This window comes from Apis laboriosa, unplaced genomic scaffold (genome assembly GCF_014066325.1).
Source record: "Apis laboriosa isolate Shangri-la unplaced genomic scaffold, ASM1406632v1 scaffold26_cov146, whole genome shotgun sequence".
Lineage (NCBI taxonomy): Eukaryota > Metazoa > Arthropoda > Insecta > Hymenoptera > Apidae > Apis > Apis laboriosa.
Window position 1 is genome coordinate 714,328 of NW_025222592.1, and position 14,779 is coordinate 729,106.

The 14,779-nt window shown below is 20.6% G+C and overlaps 1 protein-coding gene across 8 annotated transcripts in view; it reads right to left on the bottom strand.

Moving 5' to 3' along the window:
- Nucleotides 1-14,779, bottom strand: part of LOC122713772 (PH and SEC7 domain-containing protein) — a 138,045-nt gene that overhangs the window by 67,441 nt on the left and 55,825 nt on the right. Inside the window, exon 1 of one of the 8 annotated variants that reach the window (XM_043934524.1) lies at nt 1,304-1,462. The exons of 3 other annotated variants lie outside the window; for them this stretch is intronic. In XM_043934524.1, coding sequence (XP_043790459.1) covers nt 1,304-1,411 — 108 coding nt within the window. In that variant the 5' untranslated portion in view covers nt 1,412-1,462. Of the gene's footprint in view, nt 1-1,114; nt 1,274-1,303; nt 1,463-14,779 lie in introns of those variants that run through there. 4 more of the 8 variants (XM_043934528.1, XM_043934526.1, XM_043934531.1 and 1 more) reach the window with 4 other exon arrangements.

Here is a 14,779-nt window from a genome sequence, read left to right on the forward strand (position 1 = left end):
AAATTAAAAATTATTTTTCATTCATACTTTTATTTAAAAAATTATTAAATCAATTAAATTTATCAGAATTTATAATTAATCTATTATCTATTATCTATTATCTATTTAATTCTTTATTTTACATACAAGGAAATCAATAGATAAATTAAATTTTATTTTTTATGAAAATTAGGTGTCAGATTAATATTGGTTACATCAACGCATTATAATATTCATAATAATTAACATTATTTTTCTCATAATATAATTTATTATATGATATAGTATAAACATCTTGTCAACTCATAAAAACATTAAAGTCCATTAGACTTTATATTCTTACATATTTTTAACTAATTGGACAGCGACCAAAGGAAAGTCAGATACTCGAAATGTCCCAGCTTTTACTCCTAAAATATTCATTTGTTATAACTTCTCATTTCAATATGAGAATTCGCATATATTCCATAATAACACATGCAAATTTTGTCACACGTATTCAAACAAGTTCAAACTGATCAAATCAAAATATATTAAAAGACATAATATACAAAGAAGAAAAATCACTCAACAATAACAGAAACAAAACTGTGCAAAAACATATCCTTATCGACTTCGTGGTAATATAGTGGTAATATAAATAATATTTTAAAAAATTTTTGATTAAAATAAATTAACCCTTTGAGTTCCAAATAATTGAGTTTCAATTTTGGATATAAATATTTCTTTTACTATAAATTATATATTTCCTTGAATTATAATATTATTATATACTAGAAGTCATATACTTATAAAAGATGAAGTATTCTTTTTTTTTACTTTAATACTTTATTATTAGTTATATTTTTATACTAATGAAATTTACTTAACTAATATTTAAAGCAAAAGTTTGACGTTTTCATACAGTTTATGATTTTTTTTATCAAGAAAAACATAAAAAAATATTTAATTAAATATCTCTATTGAATAATTTAAAACTTAATTGACCAGATTCTGATTTAATTATACAAAACGCAAATTATAATACTTTTCATGAAGTTCGTTAAATTTCAACTATTGAAAAAATAAATATTCTAACTAAATGATTCATTAAATGTTTTATCCAGAATTAAAATGACGTATTTCTATCACTTACACTTTATTTATTCTATTTCCAACTTCACCAAACTTAATTTAAGAATAATACATATTATCCCACACTACTCAAAGAGTTAAATCAAATACAAAAAAAAAAAAATTATCGAGAAAAATATCGTCCCAATGGTCTATATATCAATTATGTATATTATACCGCGATAGAGACCATTCAATAAAGCGTGTTCACCTGATACAAAGGCATATATTCGACATAATCGAACCTGTCCCCGCGCTTCGATAAGTATCGATCAAAGGGTCGGCAGCAGCACCACAGGCAATACGTGAAATTGGGCATTTGGCGGAAAACACGTCTCAATGCTATGCAACGCAGCCAAGGAAGAACAACAACACCGCAACTACGTGGCCCGCGAAATCCCGACTAATCGAGAATCTCGGTCACGAATTAGAATTCAGACGGCGTCCCGATGCCAACCGAATGTAGTATTTTTGTATGCCATGACATTGACTTTCCTCGGGCTGCTGTCCAACTAGATAGCAGTAGAATACGCATAACGAATATGAACTGCGTACATAAATGATTAATTATGATTTATGGAAAAAACAATTGATATTATGTCCCTGAATTATATACTTAAATGAAATGAAATTTTTCAAAGAGATTTTGAAATTTTTAATTATGCTTAATGTTATTTTCTTATTTTACTATCGCGATTTTAGTTTCATTTTATGATATACTAATCAATTTCAACCTCTGATAGAAATTTTTATGAGTAATGTTATTTAAGAAGGAAACAATAACAACAAAATTTTTTTTGAGCGAATTTGTTGATGAGATAATATTTTAACAATATTTTAACAATACTATCGATTTACATTTATTTTAACAATACTATCAATTTTAATAATTTTGAAATATATTGCTCAAAACCAAAAATCAAAGTTGATATACAAAAATATAATAAAGATTTATTTATTAAATTAGATTTATTTATTAAATTTGAATTAAACTTAAATTTAAAAATGAGACAAAGATAGAACGAAACGTATTTATCTTTTCGATTTATATATAAAAATATATTTAGTGAATATGTCGATGTTAGTTTATTCTTCATTGAAATGAATTTGCACGAGACTTTTTTTAATCTAAAAAGAGGAACTGATGACTCTTTTTGACGAATCTTGATAAAGAATATAAGACTATATAGAAATATATATATATAAAATATATATATATAAAAATATATATATATATATATATATAATATTCATTGTAATATACTAAATATAATGTGTAAAAATGTATACAAAATATTATATATATATATATATATATATTTGATAATATGTATATATAACAATTATTGAAACAAACTTATTAACTTATGATATTATTAATTTTAAAGATTAATTATAATATAATTACAATATTTATAATAAATATAATATAATTATAATAATATAATTATAGTCTTTATTTTGATTTAAGATTAAACAAGTAATATTATATAATTAGATCTTAATGACTTTGAAAAAATATTTAATACCAATATTAATATTAACATTAAATTATTGCGCATTAACTTGTCATTATTAATAGCCTGTTCATGGAACTATGATATATAGTAATAAAATTGATTTATTATGTATCTTTTCTGTTGTTAATCAAATTTTATTTAAAATTTTTAAATAATCAAGGACGAAGTCCAATGAAAGTTTACGTTTATTATTGAATGAATGTGCGAATTTATGAGATTCTAAAAGTTCCGTAAATTTGAAATTAAACATCCTAATAGTTTAATAGTTCAATATTTTCTTAGACCGAATTATTCAATGATTTGAATAATTTAAACGTTTTAATTTTTCTTCGAGTTTTATAAAATACTCGTATCCTTTGAGGTTCCTTCCACATTTATTTTGAAAAATCGCGGATCTTCGATGGGTCAGTAGCCAATGATCACAGACCAACCTCTTGATTATGTAACACCTCCAATCTAAGGAAAATTCCTAGAATTAGACTGAGGATTATGACCATAGAGTTTATTATTCCTAGAAAACTAATCCACGACTGTTTGTAATAAATTTTCTAGAGTGTAAAATGATACTGATTATCATTGAGATTATTATGGCTAAAAAATATCATCTCAAGTTTCAAAATCATATTCATACTCTAGCTATACTGAAATGTTTCTAAAAAATATACAATTCCAAAGGTCTCCTAAATCCTCACAAAAATGACATTCACGCAACATCAGTCTATACCTCTGTTAAGTATCTCAATATATCGTGCACAATGATCTTAAAAATTCTAATGATCTCAAAAAAATAACATCAAAAATCTGTAAAGATTCAAATTTTTTATATATTTTTTATATTAATAGCCTATCTCAAATTAAAATCAAAATTTAATCTAAATATAATATAAATATAACATAATTTGACATTTATCTAGACCTATATCTTAATATATGAATAATTGTAGTAATTTGAGTAAATTTCATTCAAGAAAATATAATATAAAAAATAATATAGAAAAATTAAAATTATAACCATCCTCAGAATTTTTGAAAACTTAACTCAATATCAATACAAAGTTATATCAATTAATTGATTCTTTTGTTATTTATGACTTTTAATAACAAAGAGAAATTATAAAAAAGTATAGTAATATGTAAACTACTATTATATGAATATTATTAAACAGATTATGTATTACTTTTTTTGAAGAGAGACTGCGATGACACAGTCACAAATACATCTTCACAATCACATCATATTCATATTTCTTTTTTTTTTTAAATAAATAATTAGCAGAAATCACAAGTATCAGTACAGTTATATCACTCATTTTTGAATCAATCGATACAATCACACATTATAAAGATATTAATGATTATTATGAATTATTTGAAACATTTATCATCTTGTATTTGTATAAACTGTTAAAATTTAAATAAATTTCGTAGTAAGTATTATTCAAATTATCATTTTCATTAATTTTATAAATTTTTGTTCGGTATTTTACAATATTTACTTTTGCTTTTATTAAATAATATTTTTTATTATATAAGAACATTTTAAATCTAGAATAAACTAAATCTAAAATAGAATATGTATAGAGATTTTCTCAATAAAGATAATTATTATTCTAAAAATTGATAATTTGTATTTAAAATATATTTGTAATATAATAAAAGTAAGATTTAAAAAGTCATAATTTAAACAAGATTTAAATATATTTAAAAATATATTTATAATTATAAAAATATATATTAAATAAAAAACCATAAATTAAAACTTTAAATTTTTTAATAATTAATTTTATAGAAATTATTTTTTACTCATAATTTTTTGCTTCCATTAGTATACTTATTAAAAAAAATAATAGAAAAAAAAATAGTTGAATGTTTCTCCATGTGTGAAATTCTTTTTATCAGTAACAAAAGTTGTTATTGTCTGTTTCTGTTTGGTAAATGAAAGAAGAATAAGAAATACGTAATTACAATACTTTGTAATTGTAATCGGAATATGTTGTGTTTCTTCAATATGTTATATGGAACAAATATAGTTATAATTTAGAATGAAAGCCAAATGTTTTTTTGAATATACTATTTCAGTATTGCTTTTTGATATTTTTTTTCCATAATTTGAACATTTCATATAACATGCTATAACAAGTAATAAAATAACAAGTAATAAAATATTTCCATTGTTGTTTTAATGAAATCGTTTCTTTAAATATCAGAGTGAATTTTGGTGAGATGAATTAGAATTATATTTGCTGAAATATAGTATTTAAATGATATCTAAATGATATTATCAATATTTTTTGATAGTAGTAACTTTACATTCATGTAATAGATTGAGAAAATAATAATGTAAATGAACCAATACAGAAAAATTTTAAAAAAACTCATATTTATAATTATTATATAATATATTGTTAATTAAAATAAATACATTTTTTATATATTTTTATATTCTTTAGATATTCTTTTTAGATATTGACTTAAATTATATTTGATATATTGAAATAATTCTATAATGTAATAATTCTTTATATATAGAAAATACATATACATATACATACATATACAAGAAGAATATAAGTATCTTTAATCTCTTACAAGATTTCATATCTTTTTTGAAGCATATATTAAAAAATATATTGTAAAAAATATAATGTTAGTCATTTAAAAATCAGATTTCAAAAATATATAATTTTTTATTTTTCAACAAATACAATATATATACAAATATAATACAAAATTAAAAAATTATTTTTAATGTTTATATTATAAAAGACATATAAAATTGTTTTTTCGATCTTCTTTGAAGTGTGACCTTCTTTCGTAATATATAAATTACTCTCAACTTCTTTTCTCCATATAAGGTAGGAAAAATATAAAAAAAATTAGTACTAGTTTTATCGTTATGAAACAATTGAAGCCACCATTTTTGATTAAAGAGAATGATATACTTCTTGATACGCTTATGGAATACAATAATGAAATATGATAATATAATTATATTGAAAAAAATTAGTAAAATTCCTTCAAAAAAATAACAGCAGTAATTTCTACTAATGAAAAGTATAAAACTATATAAAACTATAATATGGATCGGAAACTTAAAGATATTTTTAAAAAATTTAGAGATCAAATCAAACACAAAAATTGATATATAAAAATATTGATTATTTATTAAATTATAAATAATTTAAATTTGCGTAAAAAAAGACTAATTACAAAATGAAGTAATTCTATTTCTATTACTTCATTGTTTCACTCTATTTCCATCTCATTTCATTTAATATAAATTTAAATTGTTTATAATTATATATAATTATAAATAAGCTTTCATCGATATTTTTATATAATAAAATAAATTTTAAAATAAAATTTTAATTTAAAATTTTAAAATTTTAAAATATATAATAAAATAAAATTTTGCATTTTTTTTGATTTCTAAAATTGACACTCTAAAAATGATCCACAAATTAATTAATATTCTGGATGAACATTCTGTAGAATGAAATAAAAATAAATAATAATTATTAATAATAACTAATAATTAGTAATTAACTATTAATTATTAATAATAACTTATAATAAATAATAATTTTACAATGAGCATTCCTACGAAGGAACGCTAATTAGCTATTTAATATTATTGACGAAGAAATTGTTCTTTGCTTTCGATTCTGAAATATTTTATTATCGACTTGAATCATATAATAATTGATCGCAGTAGCATGGTCATCAGTATCGTTTTTGCTCATGACAATGGCAAAAAACGATTTTAATTAAAGCTGATTGCCAAGCGCCAATTAACACCGCTATTGTAACCATCGCCCAAAGACATTAATACCCTGAATCACTTTTCCACACAGATATTGCCGAATCCCGTTTTCATCGACCAATTGGACATCGATACGCTGCGCCAAATTTCTGCGGCATTTTGCCGAATGGGAAAGAAAAAGAAAAAAAAAAGAAAAAGAAATACTGGAAAATATGATATATCAATACATTGATACCAATTGTTCATTTCGGCTCTCTTGCATAATTTTCCATAATAATTTTGGCGTGCAAGAAATCTATTATAATCATAATAGGATAAAATTAATAATCATTATTTAAATAATTTTGATTATGAATAATTATTATCAGAAAATAAAAATTGTTTATTATTTTTTTAATTGTTATCTACTAATTGTATACTAGTTGAAAAATCAAAAAATTTTTTTTATTTCTATTATTATTATAAAATTATAAAAGATACATAATTTTTATTTACAATTATACATTTTAAAAAATTATTTTTTCAAAAATAGATCGAAATTTTTGTATAATATTTGATAAAATAATAATCATTAATATTTTTAATATCAAAAAAAGGAAAAAAAAATAAAAGAAAATTTTTTTTTAACTCAATGATATAAATAAATTAACTAAATTATTAACGATAATTTATAACTTTATGGTTGATTAAAAAAGAAGATAGAAATATGAGATATTAAGATTTTCTAATCTATAATAACATTTTTAATGATGATTAATGATAAAAGTTAAATAAAATTAAAATATAAAATTAAAATAATTTTCCAAAGACCAATGCTTGTTATAAATAGATCGATATATTTTTTGTGAATAGAATTTATACGTATAATTATTTATCATATTAAAAAAAATAATAAATTATAATTGTATTATTGTATTTGAGATTTGTATTGAGATTTTTATCTCATCAAAACTTGTTTATTAACATTTTAACATAATTTCATAATTTATTTGCATTTTTTCTTAAAAAATTATATTGCCTCATATTAGTTTAAAAAAATTATTACAACATTTCTCAACATTTTTTTACAACATTTCTTAATATGTTTTTATTTCAAACCTCTTATTTATTTGATTTTTATATATAATAAATATATATCTATTCTGAGATTTCCATTTAAATTATATTAAAAATAATTAATTATTAAATAAATAATTAATACAATTTTAATTAAACTTTCATAATAATGATTGTTTTATTTTATATAAAATTGCAGAATTATAAAAAAAAATTATAATATGTACAATATATATATTTATAATATAATTATATAAATTATTATTAATATAAATAAATTATAATAAATTAATTAAAATATAATAAATTAAAAATTGTCAATATATTATTAATATTATTAATTATTGTATAAGAAGATTCAGTATTTGCATATACAAAGTATATAAAATATGAATATACTTAAGCAGTTACTTCTGTAATAAATGTATGTAATTCCCAAACCATATATACGTAATTAAAAATGAGTGAACCGAGAGGTTCGCTCGTCATCGGGAAAATATAATGGAGCCATTTAAATTTTATTAGGGATGCATCTATAATATCATTACAATAAACCATAATTGACTGTCATAACGCTATTTATGATCGCCGGCACCTAGTTTATAAATACTGAAAGAACACACATTTTCGTGCGTAACACAGCAACCATAAACGTCGACTGTTTTGCGTAATAAGAGCCGTTAAGTTAACCGCCATTGACGAACCATTTCCGATCATTGAATAACCGTGCCATCTCCTGTTGACTATTCAAGGTCATCTATCATTCTCTCCCAAGAGAGAAAGAGATCTCTCGACGCGCTGAATTTAAATTACAATTTCGATTTTGATCGAAAGGATTAAATAATAACATTGTATAGTTTGCGAATTTTGCAATCTCCTAGTAAATAAAATTGTTACACTTTTTATAATATCGTAAATATGTGTATATTTTTAATTTTTTAAAATTAAATTTGGGGTTTTCTAATTTTTTTTTTTATTCTTTTTTGATGATTTCAATTTAAAAAATGAGAATTATTTTGTCTTATTTTATGAAAGAAAAAAAGAGCAGAAATTTTATATTAATTAAAACTTTTAATAATTTAGATTTGTATAAAAGTTTTAAAGAAAAAATTTTAAAAATTGATGATAAAAAATTATGTTAAAATTATAAATACAAATTTTTTAATTAATTAATAAATTTAAATTTAAATATATATTTGAAAATGACAATATAAATTATTATGAACAAAAATTTTTTAGCAAAAGTATGAAAAATTCTAAATAAAAATTTAAATTATTTTAATTAGCAAAATAAAATTTACAAAATAAAAATATAATTATATTTCAAAAAAATTTAAATATAACATGAAAAATAATATAGCATCAGCTATTCTCGAAAAAAAAAAGTAAAAAAATGATAAAAAATATTTAGAGTCATTGACTTCCTTTTTAATAGTTAACACAATTATTAATATAAGATATTTCATACAATAGATATTCAAAATTTTATCAAAAAATAATACGAAAATAGCAATGACAAATACTTTGTTTATATTTGTCTTATTTTGTCTTTATTTTAGTATTTATAAATATTTTTTAATTATAACATTTAAAATAAAAATGTTAAAATATGTTTTAATTATAACATTTAAAATAAAAATTTACAAATTCAAGTTCCTAGATGTTTTTGTGACATGTAAAGTGAACGATAAAGGAACCGAAATAAAACATGATGCAATAAAGAGTATATGCTCTCAAGGTTTTAAACAGATATTCACTTTTATTTTCGCTGAGGACCCTGAAATTTAAATCGAAATGGCATATCTTATATCATGTCAGTACTAACGAAACGCAATACGACCCATTTTAATATAAAAATAGATTTCATCGAAAAATTCTTATCAAAGAAGAATATAACAAGAAATTAAAGTACTTAAATTAATTAAAAAAAATTAATAAAATATCGATAAAGATTATTAAATTAAATTTAAATATACTTACATGTATAGTTTTCATCTATCAATTTTCATATTCATAACCTTCATATTCAAATTATTCATAACCTTAACTATGTATAATACAAAATTACGTTCGTTATGTACTAATTTAAAATTTGTCCTGCATAAAATTATGCAACCATTGATGAAGATGTTGATGTAATGTATTTTATCTTTTATTATAAATATAAAAGTTTCTTATATAATTTCATAAATTTCATATTTATATATTAAATAACAAAAGATGTTTTATTTATTTAATAAAATTTAATTAGTTTTTAATTGTCCAGAATTAATGATTCTGTACGAATAATATAATGAGTGAATAATTTTATCTCTTAATCAGACTCCATTTTCGATCATAGAATTAAATATTATTAAGAATAAATTAATTTAATTTAAACTATAATTATTTCATCACAATTATTTTATTACATATAAAGATAATACAATTTATGTTTGTATATATAGAAATGAAACAATTATTTAAAAGATAAGATCCATATTAAAAGATAAAATCTCTCATTACAAGATATGTAATCTTTAGACAAATTATCGTTTTGAATAATTATTCTAAAGATTAAATATTTCATTTTAGGCTAAGATATATTCTCCTTTATATACTCTAATACTTATTTTAGACAATTTATTTTTTCAATAATATTTTTTAAGGAATCTAAAATATCAAAATATTTAAATTTTATGCAATCATACAATTAAAAAATTCATATAAAAAACGATGAATTTCCGTTTTTTTTTACAGAAAAATATAAAAATAATTAAAAATTTTTAATTTTTCTTAAATAGAAATTAAAATTTTCTTTAATAAAATATTCATTACACATACATTTAATACATCGTTACATAAATATTCTATTATCTATAATTAATTATAATATCAAAGAAATATATAATTAGGAAGTTGTTATTAAATTAGGAAGTTGTAATAGAAACTTTATAATTAAAATTCAACATGGATCATTTTTGTTATAAACATTTAATTTATTTCACAAAAATAAAATATTTTTTATTTATCTTTAAAATTTTTCGAAAAATTTTTCGTTATCTTTTCGTTTTATCAATCTTAAACAAATTTAACAGATTATTTAACAACAGATAAATTAAGCATTAAAAAATGTTAAACGATCTCGAAAGCTCATCAGTAAATCTGTCAGTCAATTTCTTTCCCCGAAATTCTAACGACTCTCTCGAACCACTTTATACCAGGCCTTCCTGTATTCGATTTTTACGATTCAACACAGCTTCCGATCGTAAAATCTATTTATAGCGCAATATAGGTCATTCCATGCATTCCAATCCTTGCGACATTCGACTTTTTCCCACGAAGAATCAGAAAGTATTTTTTCCGAATCAAATTACATAATTGAATTTATATTGTTTCAAAACGATTTTCCTTTCAATATTAGTATAAGTAATTATTAAAAAAATAAGAATTTTATTAGATTTATTAGATTTATTATTTTAATAATATTTTTGCTAATCTTTGCTAAATTTAAATTTATTTTTTTATAATTCAGAATATTATACTTTGAAACAAAACAAAAATTCGAATTCTTCAATTCCAGAATATTTCTCTATTTTTGAAATTTAAAGCTTATTTATTATATAAAGAATTAATATTTATTTAATCAATATAATTTAATTATTTATATTTAGATTCTTAGATTCATTTTAATTTGTCCCACTCATTATATTTTATATAGAAAAAATAAAACATAAAAAAAAATTAATTTTTTACAAAATCAAAAAGATAAGTAATTATAACAAAAATTATAACATTAATTATATATATTATATAATTATAACATTAATTATAATTGGGCTAAATTTGAAAAATTTCAAAAATCGATATTTATTAAGATTTTAATTCTTATTCTATCCAGAAAAAAATAATAAGCATTTTGAATTTTAGAAAATTCGAATATTTTGAAAGTTTTATGAATCTGAAAATTATTATTATATAAAATTATTTTAATTTTTCATTAATTTTATTTAGTGAATTGATGTATACAATATATAATATACAATAATATATAATATATTTAATATATTTAATTCAATAAATTAATACAAAAAATAAAAATTATATATATTTTTATCTTAGATTTTACTTTAAAAAAAATATCGGTATGAGTATTTCCATGTTGAACAAATAAATTATACGTTTTCAATTAAACATCTGCAAATCTAAATTTATCCGACATTATCGTCTTTTACTCGTGTAACACAAAGTTGGCAGAGTTCTTAAGAATACAAACCAATAAAATACGGTATTCCTGTTAACGTCATGACTGATATCCTTGTTGAGTTGGATAATTTTATCTTTTCAATACACATAAGTAAAATTCTGATAACTTATTTTTTTCTTGAATTTATGATCTTTGAAATTTAGCTAAATATGATGTTTAACTTGTTATTTTATTTCGCAATTTTATTTTTTTATTTTATTCTGTCTTATTTTTCTTTTATTTTATAATAAAATAAAATAAAATAAAATAATTGATTGATCATTTTAAATATATATATACTTGTAATTAAATAAAATAAATTAATTATAGATTAATAGTTTTAGTAAAAAATCAAGTAACATACAATAGTATGATATGAACATATTATTTATGTTATTTATAATTGCTATATTTCGAGGAAATAGAATAAAAGAAAATATTGGTTGACCGATAAAGGATAATTATAAATTTAAATTAGTAATAATAAGTCGAATAAAAGAAAATAATCACTTTGGCAATAATAATATTTTATTATTGGATAAAATATCCATTTTCAAAATCACTTCCATAAAACAAAACAAGTGAAATTCAAAAGCAATAAATTTTTCTGCAATGTCACAACAAACAATTTATCTTTAATAGTGTCACTTCGTGATTAAGCTAAAAATAATCGAAAAGTCAACTTCAAAGAAAAAACAAACATTTAAAATTTCAAGACAAGATAAATTTTTCAAATGAAGGATTTATTACTGAAATATACAGATATTTTTTGAGAAATTATTTCTTTTGTAATATATAATTTTAATAGATAATGTTGTCTCATAATATATAATTTAATAATCTCATAATAATAATTAATAATCGTCTATATACAAAATATATAATTATTTATTTGATGTATTTAAATTTTAATATATTATATTATTAAATTTTAATTTATTTTTCTTTAAAAAAAATTTAAAATAATTTTAAAATAATTTTATAATTTTGTTATAATTTTTTTTATAATTTATCATGACATCAACAATTAAAAAATTATTTATATAGAATTTGTTCATATTTATTTTTCTTTATATATATTTTTATTTCCTTATATTTTTCCGGTTTAATGTTTTTACATTAAAATTAATTATATTACATAATTACATTAAAATTATTTATTTACATTAAAATTATTTATAAGAATATATATATAAAGTGAAATTCTTTTTTTTATTTTATATATAGATAAATAAATAAATTATATCAAAACAAATAATTTTTCTATTTATATATGAAAGTCTTCTTCTAAATAATTTTAACATAAAAGCAGACAAATAAAATATTTTCGTAAAATATATTACCTGATTTCAAATCTATTAAAATATTATTTCTAAGATCTGTATTTTAATAAAATTAGATATACAGATAATTAAAATTAAAAAAAATATGTAGATATAAAAAATTAGATATATTTAATAATTCCATGAAATCATTATACTTTATCAATAACTCTTAATTAAATACAATAATATACAATATTATAGTGAGAGCATATACTTTCACTGAATTTTAAAGGAATATTCTCCAACATCTTTTAATAACTTTATTTTATAAATATTTCAAAAACAATCAAAACTACAACTTCAAAGACAAAAACCAAACATTTAGAAATGCAACTTTGATAATGGGAAAATAGTCTTGAAAACCATCAAAGCTCCACTTTTCATCATCTTCGTGAGCAATCTTCTTTCTCGCTTACCATCGTTCTCAATCTACAAAGCGCGAGAGAAAGGTTGACGAGAACAACAACGATAAAAAAGAATGAAGCACCTTCGAAGAAAAGAGTAAGAAAGCAACCGAGAATAACCGAGTGTTTGCCTCCATCCCCCTTATTACGATTCACGGTGGAGATCCATTTTTACGAAGGCAATAGAGGCTTCTTTTTCTGTGTTCGTCGTTTCGCCACGTTCAAAGCGTTTTTCATCGTCTAGCCGAGCACTTTGCTCGCTTCGTCGGATAGGTTTATACGAGCACGATCGATATCGAGACGTCGAGGCTGGAAATATGGAAATTTGGGCAGGGCTAGACCGAAGAGCGGCCGGTGCGGCAAGAAATAAATGTAAATTCGACGTCGGTTAGGCGCAAGAAGAAGGGGAGGGGGAGGGGGGGACTGACTGGAATTAATTTCGCGTACAGACGAGTCTTCAACTCGGAGGAGAAGGACATACGTACACTTCGATGATGACGAATCAAGAGGTGGCTCTGACTCTTGATTCGTCGGTAGACGAGAAGCAGTCAGGATGACGATTGAAATTCATGATTCGTTTTGCTTACGCATGGCTCACATGACAAGAATTATCTTTTCCTTGGATAAGTGTCGAGGAGTATATATCGTTGATCCATTGAGTATTTTGAGAATTGAAGATGTTGATATATCTGTGGCTTGATGCAAGAAATATCAATATCAATATTTATGAAGTTGAGATATAAATATTTAAAAATATATTATAAAGTTCATATTCACTCACTCATAATTTCTAATAGAAAAATTTCTATTTCAAATTTCTATTTCAAATATAAAAAAAAAAAAGAATTGAAGTTTTTTTTATATAGAATATAAGCATAAATATTTGTAAACTTAATACCGATCATAATTCATTTTTGCAAAAATATAATATTGCCATTTATTATATATGTTTATTGAAATTATAAATACTACATATTAGGATTTTTCATAATTTTTAATAAGAAGTAAGATAAATGGTCTATTTAATAGTCAAGGTTATTTAATATAGTTGGAATTTACAATTTTTCTCAAATATTTATAATTTATTTTATTTTATAATGTTCAAATATAAAAATTTAGCATAAGTCAAAACTCACTTTCGTTATTTTATTCTGTCTACTTTTAATGAAGATTTAATGATTTAAAAAATTTTAAATAATTTAAAAACATTTTTTAATCATTTTATATTATAATTTATATAATAAATAGATAAATAAAAACTGTTTTATTTTGATAGCATAGGATAATTTAATTATTTCGTATTTCTAATTAAATTGTGGGAAAATCTTTTTATTAACTATTAATAATAGACATTAATAATAGACAATTATTTATAATATTTTTAAAAAAAGATA